We start from the raw sequence: 23,575 nt of genomic DNA on the forward strand, positions 1-23,575 counted from the left end.
ATCCACATCGGTAAGGTGGGTTAATTATTAAACTATATCCGTTTTCTACATACTTTTAATTTATTTTTCAATTTTCCCAATTATAAGGGGTCTCCGAAGAACATTGGGGATAGAAGACTAGTCTTCCACAGGGGTATTTTTTAGTCTTTAACTATTTAATTTTTAATTTGTATGATTTTAATTATGTATTTTTTTATTTTCTAGGATTTTAGTTATGTATTTTTATTTTTAAGGAGTTTAATTATGTAATTTTTATTTTTTAGGATTTTAATTATGTAATTTTTATATTTTAATGTATTTTTATATTGTAGAAATGCTTTTAGTAATTGAAGTATTTAAATTGAATAATAGAACGGTGAGACCCTTGAGCTTGTTCTTGTGGAAGAGCATGGATGTGGGTGTTGTGCTCTTGCCTAAGGACAATGAGTAAAAGTGGGTCCGAGCCCATCTCCGTGCACGGGTGGGGATGCTATAAATATCAAAATACATACCTACTTTTGGAGGGTAAGTGCAAAATTGCCCTTAGACTTTTGGGGGCGTTTTTGTCCGAAAATGTGGTCAAAAAGTTAAAAAAACAACTGAAACGAGCAAGTATTATAGTATGGAAATCGCAAATGATATTTTGCAAGTGTAATATTCGTCGCTGAAAGTATATTGCCTAAAAACATAATTCACTCTTCATTTAAAAATGAAAAATGAACAGTTGTTCTTAATTTGGACGTATTTAATATTTTAGTCTATGTGTCAATTTCTTATTATATATTATGAACTGTTTTAAAATAATGAGTTTTTAATTTTATTTCACTTTTTTATAAACATCCATATGTCAATTCTTTATTGAAGTAGGAGTATTAAGAGATATACCTCAGTAATCAGAGGTGAATAAGTTGATTTATCATGAGTAATGCATAATTATACTATAAAAACATTGCAAGCATAACTACCTGCCACAAATCTTAGCTATGTAATACGATTACAGCGGCGACGGGACTTCGCTGCTTCCCTGCGACGTCGATCTCTTCTGCGGGATCCTCGCTGAGATAGACGGCGATGAGCACGTTTCTGGCTTCGTCAATGGCGCCTGCAGCCCCTTCAATCCGGCATAGGAAAACTATTCCCTCCGTTCCCGATTAATTGTCACTCCTTGACCGCGCACGAGTTTTAAGAAATATAAAAAAAAGTTGTGAAAAAGTTAGTGGGATGTGGGACCCACTTTCTTATATTGTTTTTATAATAAAATGTGAGTGAAGTGAGTTAGTGGAATGTGAGACCTATTTATCATTTAAGGTAAAAATGAAGTGTGACAATTATTGAGCGACAAACTGAAATGAAAAAAAATGACAATTAATCGGGGACGGAGGGAGTATCACTTTTGAAGGAGAATATCCAGGTGACCGGTCATTTTGTGATTATGTAGTACTCTCTCCCTTCCATAATAGTGGAGACATTTCATTCCGGTATGGAGATTAAGAAAAATTGTGTTAGGTGAGTAAGAAAGAATAAAGAAGGAAAAGAAAAAAGGTAGAAAAATGTAGAAAGAATACAGTAAAGTAATTGAGAAGAAATGTGATAACTTTTACTAAAAAATGAAAATGATTCCACTATTATGGAACGTACCAAAATTACATAATGACTCAATTACTATGGAACAGATGGAGTAGTAAAGGTGGTTGTAGGCATTGCCACGTGTAACTAAAAACTAAAACCAAAAATTAGTCTACCAAATTAAGATTATCAGAAATTAAATGATCGTTTTCATAAATTTCCATGATCCTTTATTTGAGATTAGTTATGGAATAATAGTACTCCACTAGAATATAATGTCAATAAAAGACGGTGACTAATAAATATGAATGGGCCAGTTAATGAGCCCAATTACTTTTATTAATAATTTAATCTCAAAATATTGTTCGTCACTTTGTCTTTTTCGTCGGCAATAAAGCAGCGCAGCCCTCTTTTCACATTTACAGTTCTTAGCCTGAAAATTGAATCTGCATTAACCTACGTCTTTTTCCTTAGGCAATATATAATGTCAATAATAACATAAATATGCAAATAACAATAAAATATTTTATTATTATACTCCATCTGTCCCATTAAATATGCAACGTTTGCTTTTGCGCACTTGTTTTGAAAAAATTATAATAAATAACTAAAGTGGTGAAAAAATAAAGTAAGAGAGAGGATAATGTAGAGGAGACTCACCTTTATATTATTCTCTTTTTTACTTTATTTTTATTCCACTTTAACTATTTATTATTATTTTTTCCAAACATGTGTGAAAAAATAAACATTTCATTTCTAATGGGACAGAGGGAATACAAAACAATAAATGATACCGGTTAGGGATGTCACAATAAAATCAATGGAACTTACAGATTTTGGATCGATAATGAACAATAGTAGTAGTTACACTCTTCCAAATTTCCCATGCATGATCTAATACACGCAACAATTGAAAAATGAGAGGGCATACTAGAACAACCAATTTAATTTCTCCCAAGGCAAAAGTGATTAAACAACATGCTTTTGTTGTCAGATACAGTTATGTCTAGGTAAATGCCAAAGAGTGGAGGACAATAATAATTAGGATTATCCCTAAATGCGATTACTAATTAGAGACTATTCATATGTTAATACGTTCCCTATACATCACTAAGAAAAACGCAATGATTTTAACATTATACGAATGAACTTTATAGTCGAAGACATTCATATATTCCGAGTTTTTCAACAAATTAAATTACTTCTTAGACTCTCACGAACACGTCGGAAAACACATTAAATAACATTGTGTCGCATTACCGCAATTGGTAGTTAAGTAGTAGCACAATTTTATTTATCAACTTCCATCTATAAAAAGGGTATCGTTATTCATGTTGTCACATACAAATATAGAAATCTTGAACAAGAAGCAGAAATGTTTAAGGGTTGTCTAGTTATGGCCATGGCGGCCGCGGCGCTAGTAGCAGCATCAGTTGTAGAGGCAGACCAAGGAACCGCTACTTTCTATACACCTCCTTATGTTCGTGAGTATTTTCCAATAATTAAAATTAATTTGATTGTGCATGGGTGTAACTAAAATTGTTAGACCTAGGCTAATGTTTAAAGCTGTTTGATGCAATCTTAGCCTCATCCTGCCACGGCTACACCAACGACGGAGTGATGATCGCGGCAGCAAGCGACGCCATTTGGGGCAATAGAGCGGCGTGTGACAGGAAGTACAAAGTCACGTGCACCGGCGCCACTAACCAAGGCGATCCCCACCCCTGCACTGGCCGAAGCGTTGTCGTTAAAATAGTCGACTACTGCCCACCCGGCTGCCACGGCACCATCGATCTTTCTCAAGAAGCATTTGCGATTATTGCCAATCCTGACGCCGGCAAAGTCAACATTCAGTTTAATCAGTATGTCTACAGCAGACAATCTAATGTGTCACCATAAGATTGATTTTGCGCGCGTATGTTTTTTATTTGAACTCATGTGGCTCAGTTTTCTAACTTGTATGGTGTGTTGGTTTTTATTTTTGCAGGGTTTGAAGTGTTCGGAAAGATGCAATAAGAGCTATATTGGTGGATGTGCCATCGCTATGAATAACATGGATTAAGTATATATAAAATAAGTGTTTCTTGTAAAATAAGAGTGACCTATTATCACGTATATTTGTGTGGCATTTCAAAGTTTTATAAGTACATGCTCTATGTGTGATATATTATAATTTGAAGTCTATCTCTTTACTTAACCACAAGCAGTCGGTGATTTTATTGTCGTCACTCGTCAGTAATTTACATGCCAGAAAAAAAAATAAGTTGTGGACGACGGAAATTCCGTCGGTAATTATCAAATGATTGGTCGCTGTTGATATTTCCATCGGTAATTACTAAGAAACTAGCCATCATTGGTAATCGCGTCAGTAATCCAACTTTTTTTAGTGTCATTTAAAATTATGATGTGATGTTTGTGGATTGCACACATACATCATATGATCTGGACTATAGAGATATCAATATCTCACAAAACAAATAGGAGTACTACAAAAAAGTATTGTTAGGGATTCTTATCGCCATTATTTACGATAATCAAATCAATGAATGTACAAAACTCCTTAACAAGGCAGACCTGGCATATCAAGGGAGCTTTCGTAAATTCATCAACAAGCATTTACAAGAAGTTTATGTAAAATCCTGTCATCCAAATTTGTTTAAACCTAATACTACTTTGTTATGTATATGGAGTAATTAAATATGTCAATCATTTTATCCCATCTTTATTACTCCATAAGTGATCTCTCGAAATTCCAACGGGGAATGAGTCTTATTGATGCGAGCCTAGGTGACTCAGATCATGTAACTGATCTGATATGGATTCAAATATGACGAAGGATATGTTCGGTATTGATCCAAGAACCCCACACATAAAAGTTTGCAGCAGTCTCTCTAAAATTAAGAATCTACTTTGATATTCATATAAAATAAATAAAATTCAAGGCTCAAAATTTGTGTATTGTTCCCACAAATAATCAACTAGCGAGCAAATTTCGAAGTTCCAGATGAACATTTTATTGTGCCATATCGAATCAAGTATTCTTGAATCGAGCATCTTCATTCTTCATTTGTCGTCATCTCAACTTTCGATTGTGGCGCTTATCTAAAACATATTCTTCGTAGTTCAATAATATTTGATCTGGTTATGATTTATTGTGTTATTATATTACATTTTTTTCATTTTGTTATTGTAATGCATTGTTTGTGTTTGTGTTTGTGTTTTAGTTCACATCATAATTATATCACATTTGGGGTTGTACCTCATATTTAATGTTGTTGTTCCATAGAAATTTTTTTAAATGAATTTGAATTTGATGTATAATTAAATATATATTATCTATATAAAAAACAAATTTTGATGTACAACTGGTGATAGTCTAATATTTTCTATATTAAGAATTGTGGTTTATCACAGACTAATCAAAATGGAGTCAAAATCCACTAGCCCGGAAATAAACTGTTGTATTAAGTTGGTTAATTTGTTGACCAAACGAATAAAAAGAAAGAAAGAAAATCTATTTATTTATGTCAGTGAACTACCGGTTTGTTTGTGATATTTAATTCAATGACCAGATCATTGATTTATTAAAACAAACATTTGATTTGTACACGTGATTATTCCAGTCACCATTCTGCGTAGATCTATAAGAAAAAAATTGAATGATCTCTACATAAAAAATTACTCGTATATTGCTTAACATTGATCTATTAATACTTGTAATATTTGTTGTACGTTTCTTTTGTGTGCATATCGGAAAACAATAAATAGGCAGCCACCCTCATATATAATGTGAGACATATGAGCTGATTATGCATCATCCATTATTTCGATATCAAATAGCCGAAAATGATCTCTACACTACAAAAAAGTTCTAATATAAGAGATGGTAAATGTTTTGCTAAAATAGAAACGATTCAACTACCTTGTGATGATATAAAAAGAAATACGATGGCTCATGTTGCTTAAATACAAAATGCATGTATGGTTATGAACAAAAAGCATTCAAACATGTACTAACAAAGAGAAGATCGCGTACTACCTCCGTCCCTGAAAATTTGATACAGTTTACTATTTTGGTCCGTCCTTTAAAATTTGATACACTTCACTTTTACCATTTTTGGTAGTGGACCTCATATTCCACTAACTCATTCCTACTCACATTTTATTATAAAACTAATACTTTAAAAGTAGCACCCACATCCCACTAACTTTTTCAACTCACTTTCCATTACATTTCTTAAAACCCGTGTCGGGTCAAAGTGTAGCAAATTTTGGGGGACGGAGGTAGTACTATCTTTCTGTTGGGATATCCACAATCCACATACATTGCATTGCAACACATAACTACTGTGAGCTTGGTCTTCGTCTCCGTCAATTTCTGCTGTTCATTCTGTTAAATAAATTTTCAAATGCTCGGAAGGATTAATGGTGGATGTCTGCACATTTTCAAATCATAATTCCATTCAAATCCATCATAATCATACAATAAATTTGTTTAATAGAAAAACAACAATTTCAAACATTAATCCAGTTGGTTACATAATATTCCCGATCAACAAAAAACAAATGCCACACAAATGAAGATGGATGAATAACAAATTAAGATTTAAAAACTGTGATCACGACTTCGAATCATATCTGGATAAGCTTCTCGAACTTCTCCATCGCCGGAGCCGGCAATCCGAGCAGCACATTGATCGTCTTCCTCTCCTTGCCATGAGAGAGAAACAGAATGACCTCCTTCTCCGGCAGCGCCACCGGCCCCGACAGCACCGGCTCCCCCCACCCGAAGTCGGTGGTGTGGAACGACAGCCTCGACCACGTCGTGATCAGCAGCGTCGCCGCCAGCGACGGCCTCGCCCGCGTCGCCTCGAAGTAATCCACCGCCGATCGCATGTATCCGTCGCTCACCATCCTCACCGCCTCCTGCACCAGCTTCACGCCGTACGACGCCGGATTCGCCGCCAGATCCCCCGCCCTGCAGATCGAGTTCGTCAGGACGATCGCGTTGCCGAAATACCTCTCCGGAATCGGCGGATCGAATCTCGACCGTCCGTCCACGGCGAAGAGGAGCTTCGTCTGCTGATCGGGGCTCAGATCCAGCGCCTGGCTCCGCGCTCGCCACACGAACGCCGAGAGCGCCTCGAACGAGGTGCACTTTTCCAGATCGCCGCCTTCCATGGCGATCCGCCGCAGCTGCTCGAGCTTCTCCTGGTCGAAGCAGAAGGAGCGGTAGAGCATCTCCTCCTTGTAGAGCTCCGCCGAGTTCGACACGTCTTCAATTTCTGCAAATTCGTGGTGAGGAAATTCCGGCTTCGGCGGATTTCTAGCTTTCAGAATGGATCTGTCCATGAACGGAGGCACCTTGAGTTGATTCCCTCTGGCAATTTCACCCCAAGCATTCACGAATTCCATAGCCCCAATTCCGTCGAACATACAGTGATTCATGCAGAGCCCTAGCACAAATCCTCCACATTTGAACTTAGTCACCTGATTCAGATCAATTTGATTTAGCTGAAATTCAACAAATTTATGTATTGTAAAAAAAAAACGGGTGAATTGAGTTGAGTGTGTACTTGAGCGACGAGAGGGGGGATTTGGAGGATGTTTTCGGCGTTAGGGATGTCGTAGACGAGCTTGCCTAGAGTTACAGGATCAGGCTTGGTGATGTCTCCCAAGTGACGGAGCTCACATTCTGCTTCAGCTTCAACGAAAACAGCTCCTTCGCCCGTGCAGTCGACTATCAGCTTCATCTCAGGGCTGATGGTGAGGCGGCCCGCCAACGGGTAGTAGTGCACGAGCACCTTAGAGAGCGCGTCCTTGATCACCTGGACAGCGTCCTCGTTGCCCCTCTCCTCCGACTTGAAGCAGTAGATTGTACGGACTATGACCGCGATGTTTTGGTCCAGGTTCGACAGGAAGTAGAGCCCCTTCTCTGTTTCCTCTGCCGGAGGGACTAGTGTTGCTTGCCCTTGCTTCACAGCCACCTCCGAAACGTTGTTGCTTCCGTTCTCCATCTTGATCAAAATCAAACAACTCTGCAATGTCAAAAGATGAGAAATTAATTTGTTAGTACAACATATTTGATGTATGTTATCATGCAAAAAACATAATGGAAAATGTACCTGTGGTGGGGTGTGGGATCAAATGAGGTTTTGAATGCTTTTTGAATTGGGATTGGGCGAAATATATAGGGGGAAATAAGATTGAATTTGGTTAACAAATGATGTACTAGTGAAAGGGACTAGAATGTAGTGTTCATACGCAAAAAAATATTAATGGAGGCTAATATTCAAAGGAGTGTGTTGAGATTGTTAATAAAAATAATATGGTTGTGGTAGGCTACTAGCTCCGGCACCAAAATATTGCGATTTATGGCTAATTGGCTTGCTGGATTTGGGTGTTAGGGGGTGGTTTGGTGGGGTTGGCATCCAAATTTTACTTGCTTTGAACAATCACTGTCTCAAATTATGTAATTATTTCATTTCGATTGTACTATATCTTAGAAATTCTAGTAAAAGGACAGAGGAGAAGATTATGATTGTATTCGTACTCTATTTATGCACCAATGGTATTGAGCATGCCATTTGGTGTTATTCAAACTTTGATTAACTTGTGGGACTAAACCTTTTAGTTACTTTTTTGCTTCTCACGCCATGGACTTTTTTTGAAGTTTTGGAAATATGAGCACACACCATCATGAAAACAAGAAAGAAAATACAAAAAATGGTTATACATTTCGATTGTATGAGACTACTGTGTCTTGGGTGATATCAAATAAATAATTTTCATTATGCTTGGACCCCAAGGGTACTAAACTTCCAAGTAATCACACTTAACCGATTAGCACCACCAAGCCTTATCTTCACGTTTTTGCAGCTACACAAAGCTGTAGGCTGTAGCTTATAAGGTCACCACCTTAATAACCATGTATGTATTTTTCTCCAAAAAATGACAAATATAGTGATACTTCAACTCAATATGTTTAGTTCTTGCAAATGCCAGATTCTTATCACTTTAAGTATCAATACAAAGAGTGCTATTAATTTCTTATGCTCTTCCAAGCTCACCCAAAAAATTGTACAAACACATCATATCTTTACATGCTTTCCTTATAGCCACATACTTAGACTTCACATAGACAACGCAACGACCTTCTACAATTTATAAGTCCATGATATTGTTATGTTTGATACTAACAATACGTTTTGAGTTGTTTTTATACACCTTTTAGTGGACGAGACAAGTTTTAATACAAAATAAGTAAATTGGAGAAAAAGAAATATCTAAGCATGTATTTGCATATGTGAATTTCTACTTGAATATCTAAGCATGTTTTATTGATTCATTACTCATGCATTAGTATGTTTATGTGATATTTAAGAACTTTATTTGAAAAAATTGCGACAATGAACAGTGATACTTTTGTAAACATATGAGTATATACTATGCTACTAATTCTTTAAAATAACACTAGAAATCATAAATTAATTTGTAAAAATGTTTATTATGGTGGTAATCCTGTCCCATTTGATTTAATGGAAATCCCATATTTGATTAGGAGCTCAATTTAAGTGACTTAACCCCAAAACTCAAAAATTAAACCTTGCATCAGTAAGTATCTGTAGAGGATAAGCGGTAGGATTGTATTGCATCTTTAATGCTGAAGAAACCCATAAAAGAGAAATACTAGATGGTAATATGTGGTAATTTGCACTTGTTCAAAACTCTGTTTTGCATGTAATAGGAGGCAAGTTTTATTATTTGTGAAAAATGCTACAAAAGTGGAAACTATGAAGAGGAAAAATGGGCAGATGATTTCAAGTTAGAAGATACTCTGAATCTGACAGTTTACTGGACAGAGGAGGAAGCACTTCTTCTTTTAGAATCTGCTCTAAAGCTTGGAGATGCATCTCAAAGCTTATGCAGCAGCCATTTGGTGATCTTATGCTGGGGGCTGGTCCTAGGAAAGGTGGATTCTTGGATTTAATTAGTGATGTTAGCAATAGCAAGAGGTAGCTTCTTATGAATCACTGAATCTGTGAAGACTGAAGAACCAAGCTCTGAGGTTCAGACTAAGGACCAGCTGAGCAGAGATGCCAATTGTGAAGGTCCTCCACGGAAACAGTGTGCATTGCACCAACTTCTGATGCTGGAAATTATATGATGAAACAGCTACTTAATTTCTACATCAAAGCCTTATAAATTAGAGCAAACTCGTTTCTACTCATCAGAGATGCTGATTGTGATACTGAGAATGCAGAAGAAGATAAAAGCCCTAAACAATCAGGTATAGAAGAATTGAGTTCTATTTATTCTTTGTTCATCAACCATCCTACTATTGCTTTTTCTTATTTGTATAACCTCTGTCCATATGAACTTCAGGCTATGGTTTCAACGTGCTTATTCGTTCTGTTCTTGACATACCAAATATTTTAGTACAAATTTCACCTGTGAAGAATATAATAACTCTAAATTTGAGAACACGTGCTGCAACTGCGACAGCACTTGGTGCAGCTGCTGCAAATGTTAAGGTTTTGGCTGATAATGAGGAGAGAAAGATTGGTTACTTGGTGGCTAATATGATTGAAACACAGGCCCTTTTCTTATTCTGTAGATTATAATTTTAAGACTCGACCAGTGTCTTGATATATCACAGAGTATACTACCTATGTAGCAAGTCTACAAAATTAAGAATACATGTGCCATTGTGTCTGCTTGTGGATACTTAATGAACGAGAGAAATTCGTTCATTCAATCAACTTGTTTGTTGTTTAAAATATACAGCTCAAGAAACTGCGGGACAAGGTGAAGCATTTTGAAGATCTCGAGCTAATCATGGAAAACAAAAATGCCCAACTCGAGGAGGCGGAACAATCTCTAATCGCAGAGAGACTGGATGCTATACAAAGGGGACTTATTCAAACTGGAGATACAGATTATTGAGAGAGAGAGAGAATCAACCCAAGCAGATACAGTACTTGCCATTGGGTCCAGTGGCACAGGTAGCACTTTGATACTTGACCTCCAAAACCTTTTTACATGCAGCGATGCATTGAGGCAGTGTGCAAGGATTCAGATCAATTCCAATTGCACCTTCCACTCTTGTTATTGCTATCACCATTGCTATCATCAAAACCACCACCCATTTCTTCATCGTCGACAGCCTCTTCCGCTTCCTCCTCTGCCACCTCCTTTTTTCTCGCTGCAAAAATGCAAATATGCACCATGACATGCTTCATATTTATAATGACGGATTTATAGTGGGAATTATGGTAAGGTTATTCTATGTCACCTATTTTGTTACTAGTTACATTAATCAATAGTTAGTCTCTACCAACCTCTTTCCTTTTTTTTGTGACGCACTTTAGTTAACTAACTGACAAGATGCTTGATTTGATTTGATAAAATTCAATACAACTTGGTTCATGAGCTCGTTACTCGTTGAAAAATCGATAGAGATCGGTTCATGGGCTTGTGACTCGTTATCAATCTTTATAGGTCTTGAATAGTGAGCATGCGAGCTAATTCGCTATTTATGTGATACTTTATTCCTTATATACTTATGAAACATGTAAATTTTTTTTCGAAATACCTAATTATTTGTCCAATTTATTGTCTTGAGTTGAGTAATTATTCTTTTCTTTTAATATTTTGAAAAGGAACTATACTACTTTTTATTACTACTATATTTATAACCATATGGGACAACTAAGTAATGTTTGGTGAAAAACTATCCCATCATGGAATTCGGATAATTTATCACGTGAAAAACACTGAATTCTGATATAAAATCTTGTTTCATCGAATTACTATCTCTTTGCCTGAATAAGCTTCTACTTGTGTAGTGCTACAATAAAGGGAGAAACAATATAGAACATGTACATATATATTATACACACTTTTCATATGATAATGTTTTATTAATAAAACTAAATTAATAATATAATTATTCTATACTTCTATTATAGAACCTGTTACAGCTGTACTTATACTCCTTTATGATTCGGATTATTGTATCCTAAAATTCCTCCCCGACCCCTAGATTTTGTTAATATAATACTACAAATTTTTCTAATATACTTGGTTAAGGGTGGTACTTAATTTAACCAAAATAAATACTAATATAAATATATTTCTTAATCTAAGCCGAGCTAGCCCAACTGAAAAGAAAAGTACATGTATTAGTACTATATTAACCCAAAACCACAATATTCCTAAATAAGAACCACCACACACACCTAATAATGTTATACTAATGCTTTAAGTTAGATGCCACTTATACTTTAAAATGTTATCTAAATGGCGACTCAATAAATAGAATAGATAAAAAAATCATTATCCTATCTCGATGGCATGGGATGATGGGATAATGGTCCTCTTTTCAATGTTTATCGTCACATTTTGGAACTTTCTATGTTGTGTCACTAGTACATACACACACAAAAAAAGAGCTCAAAAGCTAGTAAGATCATGTTACTAAATACTAGCTTTACATATAATTTTTTAAATTTGCATACCTAAAAATAACTAGTCATTTATAACAGGACTTGGACTATAATATCGCGGCATCGCTATGGGCTTGGATCCCCTGCCGTGGAAGAATCACAGCAGGAGATGCTATTCCTCACATTCCAATTTTTTAAAATATTTTTTTTATTAAATGTTATATTTTATGTTTGAAAAATGATGCTGTGAGGAACAACATTCCCCTGCTGTGATTCCTCCACAGCAGAGGATTCAAGCCCATCGCTATACCCTCCTCTTATATTTGAACTTTTAAAATGAAAAAGAAAAAAAAGTGTGATTTGTCTTCAAATTAGTACTAATATCAAATCTAGCTGCATATGAGTATGCTGCTATATGCAGTGTGTTGAGTACAGACTCATCCCACATTGGAAGTTTGAGAGAAGTTGAAAGGTGTATGTAATTCCTGTTAGATATTTTAGTGTAATTGGATTAACTTGAATGATCGGTTATTGTTATAATGATACATCATTTAAGTATGTAGGTGCGGAGTGCACGCTTATTTGAATTCGTTATAATATTAGGAGCGAAGCTCCTAGATAGATGAACGGGGGTCCGGGGGCAGCGCCCCCGGGTAGCGGGGTCCAAGGGGCAGAGCCCCTGGCTGGGGTCTGCTTGGAAATTTTTTATTTCCGACAAAGTTACTGTATCGGAAATTCATCCGAAAATATTATTTTCGAAAGTCGAAGGACTAAATTGCAATTTAGGAAACCTTTGAAATTCGGTTATTTTCGGTTTCATCTCCCAACAATTGCAATGTTTCATTGCACTGTTTCATCTTCTTCTTCCACTGATCATTTTCTGGTTCAATATATCGAAAATACAAACATATGATCTTTTAAATACTCTGAATTTTATCCGATTTTAGCCAAGTGCTACATTGGTTTCTCCCTTATTTCTCCCTTATTTCTCCCTAACTCAACATTTCATTTTTACATCATTATTTTTTATATTATTTAATTTTCCCTACAAATGTATTTAATAAATAGACTAATAATGAACAATTCATCGTTGTATTAATCATTGGAAAATATAATACAACGAGAAAAAAAAACTACAAATAAAAAACGCAAATAAACAAAGATTTAAAAAAAAAAAATCTAAGACGGAGGGGCCGGAGGGGCGTCGGGATCGAGCCCCAGCGTACTCTGCAGGTGTTGGATGCATTTCCAGAGGGCCGCCTTTTCTTCAGGGGTCCCGCCGCCGGTGAAGTACAGCGTGTACATCTGGGTCAGATTGGCGACATTGCTCGAATAAGTGGCTTTTTCTAAGTCGATGACGGATTCCGACGCGACTTCCGACGTTGCGCCCTTCCCCTTCCGCCTCCCCTTCGCCTTCTTCACTCCCTCCGGGCGCTCGTGCGGACCATCCCCACTCAAGTCGATGTGGGCCGCGCTCCCCTCGCTCTCCGAAACGCTAAGTCGCGAGCGCACCGATTTCCCGTGCAGCGCGTCGTGCATTCCCGTCCGGAATTTGGGGAGATCCTTCAGCTTATCGTAGATGTTCCAATACTTGAAGCCCTTCGTCGACAAGTACTGGCTACTATACATCCGGATGGCCTCATCTCGGACCATGTGCTCGTTCTGGCCACTCGTCATGTGAGTCATCAAGTTAGAATAAATACCGTTGAAGTGCCCGCAGTCCCTCATGAGGCGCTCCCAATGCCGACGCCTGTACTTCGCGGCAATCCGCTCCCAGAATATGATCTCAGTCTGGTAGTTGCTGCGCTCCGCGTCCTGTGACGTGTCCGCCCAGCAGTCGGCTATCAGCTCGGACTCTTGCAGAGTGTAAGTAGTCCTACCCGCTTCGGCCTCTCATCGGAACCCGTATCAGTCGCAGCCGACGACGCCGGCGCCTTCCTTCCTCCCGCTCTAGAAGGCGGCTCGGTGGGCGTTTCTTCCACCTCGAAGTCCTCCGCGCTCAGTGTCGCGGCCTGAGGTCTTGGTCGCTGGGGTTGATCCGGGGTGTCGAACTGGGGCCGATACACATCGTCGGCTGGAAAGGGCATTCTGCCGGCAGAGTTGAAGTACGGAGAAAGTCTCCGCGCCGGAGGAGTCTGCAAAGGAGACGGACCCCCGTATGGAAGTTGGCCGGGAGGAGAACCCATCGCCAACAACGACTGCATCCACTGCTCGTTTGCTTCATCCGTGTTGGGAATTTGTGAACTCGACTCTTTCCCCTTACCCTTATCCTTACCCGATCGGGAACTTTTCTTCCAAAAGCTCATAATTTTGATGAAAATTGAAGATTGGGAGAAGAGATTGAAAATGGAGAGAATGAAGATTGTGGGTGATGAATGGAGGAAGTGGAGGAAATATTTATAGGGGTGGAATGTAAAATAGCCGTTGGGTTCAAAAAAAAAAAAAAAAAATTTTAATTATCGCCGATTATCGCCGAGCGTCGCCACAGTGGCCGGCGATCGCTCGGCGATAATCCGGCGTTAGAACGCCACTCGGCGAAGCAACGGCAACATTATCGCCGAATTATCGCCGACTTCGCCACAATGGCCGGCGATAATTCGGCGATAACCGGCGATTTATCGCCGAGAATTCGCCACCTCCATTGGGAATGCTCTTAACCATTTATGGCATTAGTCTTTTTGGCTTATAAAAGGGTTCATTATATCACCTAATCACCTATGCACTACTATATGACTATGTGCCCTTGTGGTCATATTTATTACTCCACTTTTTTTCATCCAATCTGCATTTTGCCATTCATCTACCATCATATTATGAAATTTTTATATATATTTAGTGGGTTAGGAGATTCACTTATTAAAGAATAATAATAATAATAATAATAATAATAATAATAATAATAATAATAATAATAATAATAATAATAATAATAATAATAATATTACTATATCTTTTATTGGTGAATAGTTTAAAATAGCAAAATTTGTCATGATTTAGTGGAAAGAAGGACTAATTAAAGTGCCAACATATTTTGTCAAATACTACTAGCACTTAGTTTAACATCTGAATCCAAAATGTGTGAATAATTTACAAATTTCAACAAAAAAATATATTTCTCTTTTTATTGTAATCTTGATTCCAAATATAGGTTTCACCGTGATATGATTCAGATCGGGAGGATCACTATAACTACTAATAGATCAGCAAAAATATATAGTACTAGGCAAAGAAATTTGTTATAAATGAATAAATGATTATTCCTATTTACAAAATTTCGAGCAATTATTCATTACAAATCTGATTAAATCATCTCACGTGCATTTATGGTTTACCTGTCAAGCACTAATAAGAAAATAGATTTATAGTATTCAATCACATAAAAACATTTCAAAATATAAAGACAAGTACGGTTAATGAGCAAGTCGTAATGCCCATGCTATATATACTCTATCAGTACTTATACTACCCGTCCTCGAAAGTTTAACACAGTTTACTATTTCGGTCTGTCCCTAAAAGTTTGACTCACTTCACTTTTTACTATTTTTGATAGTAGACCTCATATTCCACTAAGTCACTCCTACTCACATTTTATTATAAAACTAATACTTCATCCGTCCCCGATTAGGAGTCACACTTTGACCGGACACGAGTTTTAAGAAATATAATGAAAAGTTGGTTGAAAAAGTTACTGGAATGTGAGACCCATTTTTTATATTGGTTTTATTAGGGCTGGGGAAAAATACTGAAATACTGGCCTTATCGTATCGAAAAAATACCGAAAATACCGAATTTTTGGTATACCGTGACTTTTGGTACGGTATGATACCTTATCGAAAGATTCCGGTGAGGTAACGGTATGAATTTTTAAATACCGCGGTATACCACTGCATACCGAAATTCGGTATGTACCGTAAACTAAGGTATATACTAGGGGTGGGTCGATACTATATATTGTATCGAAAACGTTGTATCGTGTATCGTATCGAAAATATCGATATGAAAGAATTTCATATCGTTATCGTATCGAAAGTTTCGATATATCGAACTTTCATATCGTTATCGTATCGATATTTCGATATATCGTTCCGAAATTCGATATATCGTTAAATATCGATATATATCGAAAATATCGATATATCAAAAATTTTCGATATATATTGTATTTTCGATATAAAACGATATATCGCGATATAAGGAAATTCATATCGTTATCGTATCGAAAACTTACGATACGGTATCGTATCGTATCGAAAATTATGATATATCGAAAATTCGATAATTTTTCGATATTTTTCAATACGATACGAGCGATATATCATTTTTTCGGTATTTTCCCCCAGCCCTAGTATATACCACAAAAATATAAACACAATTATATATAAAATATATTTTATATATTTTTAAATTATAAAATCTATTATGAAATATAAATATAATTATGAATAAATTATATTTAATTTATTTTTTAAATTATAAAATATAAATAATATTCTAAAACTCTAATTTTCTATTTTAATTGATGTTGAAAGTCAGGTATACCGCAAAAGTAAGGTATACCGAACTTCGGTAAGGTATGCCGAAAATGAGGTACGGTATCGGTATGGAAATTCGTCATACCGAAAATAAGGTATACTGAAGTTCGGTATATCGAAAACTTTGGTAAGGTAAAGATATGACTTTTTCACATACCGTATTTACGGTAAGGTATACGGTATGATGGTTTCGGTAAGGTATACCGTACCTACCCACCCCTAGGTTTTATAATAAAATGTGAGTGAATTGAGTTAGTGGAATGTGAGACCTACTTACTATTTATGGTAAAAATGAAGTGTGACTCTTAATTGGGGACGGACCGAAATGGAAAAGTGTGACTCTTAATTGGGGACGGAGGGAGTACTTTAAAAGTAGGACCCACATCCCACCAACCTTTTTAACTCATTTTTCACTACATTTCTTAAAACTCGTACCGAATAAAAATGTGTTAATATTTGGGGGACGGCGGTAGTAATTGACATTTCTTTCCAACATAAACAAAATTGTCGTAATAAATTAAATAGTGAAAATATAAAACAGAAAAGAATATAGAATAAATAAAATGGATGAAGTGAGAATAAAATTAAAAAATGAGAATATAATAAGAAAGAACACCTTTTTCTAAAAAAATAACCCAATTATGATAGAACAATTAAAAATACTTACCTAGGGGCACACTAGGGTGCCACCTATATTAAAATGACAATATAACACCATTATCAACCGTCAGATCTCCTATATAGATGGCTCAGATTGTATTTTAGAAATAGAGCACAGATTGCTTGGTTGTGAATAATGGATCGCTTTGCAGGGTAATTTTGTCTTTCGGCCTGGAATTAAATTTGAATACGGAGTGGAAAATCGCGGTTTTATTGGGCGCTGATTCACTCTCTCTCTACCACCAAGCTATAACGTATGCCCACTACGTGAGAAACTGAATCGTTTCTCTCTCCAAATCTCTCAATCCAATCAGCTACCGATATATGAAAATCCGATCAGCCACCGTATTTCTTCATTTGTTTAAGAAAACCCTAGACTAATTGATCTCACTGAAATCCTCCACAACGTTTTTTGTTTCTCTTCTTTTGCGTATCAAAGCTTGAAATCGCGATTGAAGTGTGAAATCCTCCCCCAGCGGTTTTTGCTTCTCCCGTAAACGACCACTCAAGCTTCAAATCGGCGATTGAAGCGTGAAATAGGAGCTCTCCAGTGATTTGTGGATCATTATCGGTAAGTTGTCGTACTTTTTTTCACATAGTTTGTGGATTGCATGTGTAAACCCTGATTCCTAGGGGTTGTTTGATGCTTTGTTCTATGTTCTTGGTTGCTTTGTTTCTATATGGTTGATTGTTGCAGTAGCATATAGATGGATTTATTTGCTTTTTCTGGAATTAGATTGAACACAACAAAATCCGAAGATGGATTTTTTGCTTAACGTCTGCGTAAAATTGAACAAAACAAATAATCAAAAGATGGATTTTTTGCTTTATCTGGAGTTGTATAATGCTGTGTCTGGTGTTTTTTTCATGCCTACGTCTTCAAAAATCTAATGAAGACGAAGGTATTATCTGGAGTTGGATTTGTTGCTAATTCTGGAGTATGATAATCTGATTGCTTTGTACTATGTTGTAGATTGCTTTGCTAGTCATTTAAATCAAAATGTTTGCTTATTCAAGAATATTCATTGCTTATTCTAAAGTTAGAAAACGCTTGATAACATTTTTGTTAAGTTCTTTATAAATATGTAAATGTAAGAAAGCGAATTGTGATGGTGATTACAATATTATGATTGATTAAAATTTGCAAGAATCTGTTGAAATTAAGACAGCTAATCAAAACCTACAGAGATTATACTAACTGACAAAATCAAGTCTGCTTGAAGTCTTAATCATATTTATTTTAATGGTCAAAACAATTCAAGATATATTACTATTCTTGATAAAAACCTATTCCTACGTTACGTTTCTTACAATTAGGTAGTTAATTATGTTGTTAGCTAAATTACCATTATGTTGTTATTTTAATGGCTAATACTGTAACATTTTTGTTAAGTTTTTTTGTTCTTTTAGAATAGCTTGTTTTAATTGTTTTTGATGCTTTATTCTATGATGTTGTTTGCTTGGGTGTCATTTAAATGTATGTATCAATGCTTGTTCTTATTTTGTTTGATGCTTGGTTCATTGCTGTTGTTTGCTTATTTTTATTTTGTCTGGGGTTTTTTTCATAGAGTTGAATTTTTTGCTTATATTGGAGCATGATAATCTGATTTTGTTGGCTGTTTTGTCACAAAAAATGTAAGCACACGTTTGATTTAATTACACTTTAGAATTGCTTGTTTTAAGTGTTGTTGTTGCTTTGTACTATGTTGTAGATTGCTTGGGTTGTCATTTAAATCAATTTTTTTGCTTATTCAAGATTGTTAGTTTGCTTATTCTAATGTTTGGAAGTGATGGGTGTCATTACAAAGTATTTGTTTGCTTATTGAATATTCATTCTTTGCTTATTCTAAAGTTAGAACCTGCTTGGTAACATTTTAGTTAGGTTTTTTTGAGCATTTAGAATAGCTTGTTTTAAGTGTTTTTGTTGCTTTATTCTATGATGTTGTTTGCTTGGGTGTCATCAAAATGTATCAATGCTTGTTCTTATTTTGTTTGATGCTTGGTTCTTTGATGTTGTTTGCTTGGGTTTAATTTCATTTTATTTTTTTGCTTATTAATGGCTACATCTTTGCTTGCTTTAAAGATAAGAAACAGAGGAGTAATCTTTTGCAATGGTTAGAAATACCAAGGCAATCGAAGAGGGAAGCCAAAGACAAGCTGCTGCATCATCTCGCAATATGACAGAAAAAGATGGTGGGACATGGAAAAAATCTAATGAAGACGAAGGTATTATAGTCTGCTTGGTTAATTAAAAATTGGTGCTTGTTTAAGTGTTACTAACTGTGACAATTTTCTTTTCCAATAAGTCGCGGAGGGCATGCTTTTCAGAAATTCACCCAAAAATTTCAGCTCTATCATAGAAGCGTTGAATGTGAACCAGAGGAAAGCAGTGGTAGAAATGGGTTTTGGAGCAATCCTTAATTTCAAACTACAGAACCTACCATCGAAGCTTGCTTATTGGGTGGCAACGCACTTCAACCCATTGACATGTAGCCTACCAATAGGGAAATTGGGTGGTGGAAAGTGTGTTGATGGGAAACATGTTGATGACGTGGATGTGCACCTCACACTTGGGTTTCCAAAGGGGAAGTTACTACTGCAAAGGTTAAAAAAGGGATCAGATTTTGGTTTGTTGGATGATATTGCTGGTAAGGAGGGCAAGCCACGTCCACGTTTGACTGCGGATGATGTTAAGAAACATATGTTGAAGGAGGAAAAGGGTGGTGACCTATTCAAAAAGTTGTTCCTGGTGTTATTGGAATACTATCTAATCGAGGCGCCATCTGATGGTTTCCTTAGGCCAAAAATACTACACTTAATCGATGATGTATCAAATGTCCACAACTACAACTGGTGCCAGTACGTTCTAAAAATTACTTTCGACGTATACGATTCTTGGAATGATTCTCGTATTCGATACTATACAGGGCCAATAGTTTTCCTCGTTGTAAGTTTGCTTACCTTATAGTGTAGCAGTCTATATTATTCTAATTCAAAGACTAATAAGTGAACTTAAATTTGTTGGCAGGGGTGCTACGTGGACCGGATGGTTGTTGGACCTCGTATGGTTGAGCGTTGCTTACCAACCATAATGAATTGGGACATGGAGTTGTTGAAAGAGAGGCAGCAACTGGAAGAAAAGGTTAGAGGGTTTGGACTAGGGTTCTACGAAGGGCGTATAGAAACTGAAGAAGTAGAACATCATAAGGCTCTGATAAGAATCCAAGAGCAGAGAATAATTGATGATGCTGAAATGATAAACAATCCAGCAGCCTCTCTGGGAGAGGACGAGACGATGAACGATGCAAATGCAGTGAAGATTGCAAAAAAAAGAGTTAACTGAATTAAGCTTGGATATGTGGATAACTACTGCACGCTTTGTTGAGAAGCTAAATGCATCTCCAAGTAGCATTCGTAATTTGGAGTGTTTCAAGTTAGCATGTTCTACCGGGCTTGCTTCGGTAGGCCTTACCCAACAAGGTACATTGGATAAAGATGGGATCGTCGCCACATTGACTCAAGCTGCCCAGGATGAAGAGATTGACAACCCAGAGTGGATAGAGGCAGTTGAGAAGATGATGATCGCTTATGAAAAGAAAGTTGCTCTAGACAACTTTATGCCAAACTTTGATCTGTTTGGTGATGCCAATAACACTCTGGTACGTGCTTTCAATATTATTGCGTAAAATACTGAAAATTGTAACGATGTCGAGCATTTTAATTTTTTTTTTTTTGGAAAATTTAGTATGCTGAACGACCTGGAAATCATACTGTTGTTGAAAATGTAAATGCGACGGGAGCTACTGGTGACCTTGATGTGGAGGTACGAAATATAAACTGTGTGTTATGTTTGTGAGATGTCCAATTGCTTGAGAAAGCCTATTTAGTTGCTAGATTTATGTAAATGTATTGCTTAATACGCACGTGGCAGTTTAGTGTTTGTGCATTCGCTGTGGTCGGTCGTTAAATCATTCAGTATGTACTCTACATTCCTTGTCTGTGTTATTTCCAAGTGACTGTCTGTATGGTTGTTTGACACAAATAGAGAGTAGTTGTAGAACCACCAACTGCCTCATTGTTATTGTATTAAACCATTGCTCTGCTAAGGTTCATTACTTGCTTGGGGACTTAATACAGATTGCTTGTTGAAAACAATTTGAAAATTGTCATTAAAAATAATCGCATGAGTGCTGTGTGGAACTTGCTTACCGTTTACAAAATATTTGCTTAATTGAAGTGGTTCCTGCACATGGCAACTGATTATATGTGTACTGACTTTTTGAAATGTGGGGCTACACTGACAGAGGACGGTTAACAATCAACGAGACCAGTTGCCACAACAAATGGGACAAACAAAAGAGCCTCCTACAAACAAGTCTGGTGGTTCAATCCATCTCCCGTACACAGGTGGTGAATTGAAGGAAAGCACTGCTAAAACTGATGAAGGCCGAACAACCTCCGGGAAATCTGCTGCTGTGTCCTTAAATAAGCGCGTTGCTGAGAAGGTTGCCGAGACAACGACAAAGAGAACGAAGACACTAAGCTATTCGGAGGGATCAAAAGACATACCAAGCGAGAAGGCAGACTGTTCTGGAAAGAGAAAACTGGTATGCACCTCAATTACTAGAAACGAGTTCTTTATAACTATGTGCATCATTGGTCATATACTATACATGAACTCACTTCACTTAAAAATATTGTAGACTGTACATGATTCTGATTTTGCGAGCGACACTGCTTTTACATCATCGAAAAATCTTGCCTCCTTGGCAGCGAAGGAGATTGAAAAAGGAATAAAGGTTAGTAAGCTAGTTTGTGAATAATGTTTACACAACAATACAAGTGCTAATGTGTTGGTGTCTTTGATAATGAGAATGTAGATTGGAGCACCATCTGTCAACACGAGGGATCGGGGTAAGCAAAAAGCTAGTGTAGCACTGTGCTCACCATACAACGTGCGTGCCTTGACGATGTCGTACAAGCTTACAAGCGATGAGAGGGAGGTGTACTATTGGCTGATGACTGCCAAGGAAGATGATAAGTAAGTCTATATCGTTGATAATATATGTATAACGAATGGGAATGAAACACATAAACTTCGAAGATTACCTTTTTCTTAGATGGTTGATATGTTTCCTAAAAATTCATTACTCTTTTGATTGAAAGGAAGACTTTGTGAATAGAACTTATTATTGAGCATGATTATTTTAGTTTTACTTGCTTTGTTTTACCGTTATGTTTGCTTAGTAATTGCTGCATATTTGCTTCCTGTAGAGATAATAAATTTTTCGTATGAATGTGCGTCATTTTTTTAAACCGATTTTTATGCTTTGGTGGGAACACCTTTAGTAATCATTTTATTTCAGAAATGTTGTCCAGAAGCATACAAAATAATGAAAAGGATTAAGTGCTACGTTTTACTGAATATGTTGCTTGCCATTTTATGTGCTTGGTTCTATGTTGTTGTTTGCTTGGTTAAATTTCATTTTATATTTTTGCTTATTTATGTATAACTAGTTGCTTCTTCTAAAGAGAGAATATGCTTGGTCCCACATGATTTCAATATTTTTTTTTTCTAATTGATCAACAGGTTAAGGCTTGTTTACAACGTTAAAGTTGGGAGGAAAGAAGTGTTAGTTTAAAGTTGAAAAAAAAGCTAAACCCCGTTGGGAATTAAGGGAAAATAAAGGGAGTTAGAAGTTTAAGGTGTCTATCGCCATATGGAGCTATATGGGGAAAAAGGGTTTAAAATTTTGGAATGCGCCCTTACCAAAAACCATAAGGACCAATTTTTCCAGGAAATTCTTTTTATGATCTATGTAAAAAAACAATATTGATTACATGATGAGAAAAAACAAGCCACATGAAAGAGGCACAAAGTAAAGGAACCGTTGATGTTGAAAAGATGGTGGAAAATTTCCCCAAAACCTTGAATGATGAATTACATTGGTTTTGAAAAGTGAAAATTTTATTTTTTTGTTTAGAATTTTTTTTTAAAATTTTAGTTAGGGTTTTAAAGGGTTTTTTTTTTTAAAATTTTTTTTTATTTTTTTTTTTGTGTTTTATTTTATGTCAAAAATGCCCGGGGAAATTAGGAAAGCAAAATAAATTAATGAAATACCAACCCAAACAAACCAATCAAGATTAAATTTAATGCCAACATTTGGTTATAATTTGTACAACACTTAAAAAAAAAGTATTCTTTTGGATCCAGGGGAACTAAATCATCTTAACATGAAAGCCGAAGGAAAAACAACAAAACCATAAACATTAACAAGAATAAAGTAAAATATGTTTGAACACTAGTTGGGGAAAGAAAATTAAGAGCAAAAAAAAGCAAATCTATAAACATAATAAAGTTTAAATTTTTAAATTTTAAACCCGCATTTG

At 36.2% G+C, this 23,575-nt stretch overlaps 3 protein-coding genes across 3 annotated transcripts; 2 read left to right on the forward strand and 1 right to left on the reverse strand.

The window, feature by feature from the left end:
• Positions 1-2,907: 2,907 nt before the first annotated feature.
• On the forward strand, positions 2,908-3,672 carry LOC125211268 (EG45-like domain containing protein). Its single transcript, XM_048110996.1, has 3 exons — positions 2,908-3,029; positions 3,131-3,407; positions 3,533-3,672. Exons 1-3 carry the CDS (start codon positions 2,921-2,923, stop codon positions 3,537-3,539), a joined length of 393 nt encoding a protein of 130 aa, XP_047966953.1. The 5' UTR covers positions 2,908-2,920; the 3' UTR covers positions 3,540-3,672.
• Positions 3,673-5,967: 2,295 nt separating this feature from the next.
• Positions 5,968-7,800, reverse strand: LOC125212261 (omega-hydroxypalmitate O-feruloyl transferase-like). Its single transcript, XM_048112370.1, has 3 exons — positions 7,671-7,800; positions 7,122-7,583; positions 5,968-7,035 (listed from the first exon to the last, which is right to left on the reverse strand). The coding sequence occupies exons 2-3, from the start codon at positions 7,560-7,562 to the stop codon at positions 6,178-6,180; spliced, it is 1,299 nt and encodes a 432-aa protein (XP_047968327.1). The 5' UTR covers positions 7,563-7,583; positions 7,671-7,800; the 3' UTR covers positions 5,968-6,177.
• A 1,154-nt stretch (positions 7,801-8,954) lies between these two features.
• Positions 8,955-10,491, forward strand: LOC125209669 (SWI/SNF complex subunit SWI3A-like). The gene is made up of 6 exons (XM_048109257.1): positions 8,955-8,972; positions 9,293-9,517; positions 9,593-9,672; positions 9,780-9,835; positions 9,931-10,118; positions 10,333-10,491. Exons 1-6 carry the CDS (start codon positions 8,955-8,957, stop codon positions 10,489-10,491), a joined length of 726 nt encoding a protein of 241 aa, XP_047965214.1.
• The last annotated feature ends 13,084 nt before the right edge of the window (positions 10,492-23,575 follow it).

This window comes from Salvia hispanica, chromosome 3, assembly GCF_023119035.1.
Source record: "Salvia hispanica cultivar TCC Black 2014 chromosome 3, UniMelb_Shisp_WGS_1.0, whole genome shotgun sequence".
Classification (NCBI taxonomy): Eukaryota; Viridiplantae; Streptophyta; class Magnoliopsida; order Lamiales; family Lamiaceae; genus Salvia; species Salvia hispanica.

Coding starts and splice junctions, on each gene's coding strand:
- LOC125211268 (XM_048110996.1), top strand. CDS start 2,921: ATGTTTAAGGGTTGTCTAGTTATGGCCATGGCGGCCGCGGCGCTAGTA. Junction 3,030..3,130: donor CTATACACCTCCTTATGTTC/GTGAGTATTTTC, acceptor ATGCAATCTTAG/CCTCATCCTGCCACGGCTAC.
- LOC125212261 (XM_048112370.1), bottom strand. CDS start 7,562: ATGGAGAACGGAAGCAACAACGTTTCGGAGGTGGCTGTGAAGCAAGGG. Junction 7,036..7,121: donor TCCCCCCTCTCGTCGCTCAA/GTACACACTCAA, acceptor GATCTGAATCAG/GTGACTAAGTTCAAATGTGG.
- LOC125209669 (XM_048109257.1), top strand. Junction 9,518..9,592: donor GGGGGCTGGTCCTAGGAAAG/GTGGATTCTTGG, acceptor GAATCTGTGAAG/ACTGAAGAACCAAGCTCTGA. Junction 9,836..9,930: donor TAAAAGCCCTAAACAATCAG/GTATAGAAGAAT, acceptor TATGAACTTCAG/GCTATGGTTTCAACGTGCTT.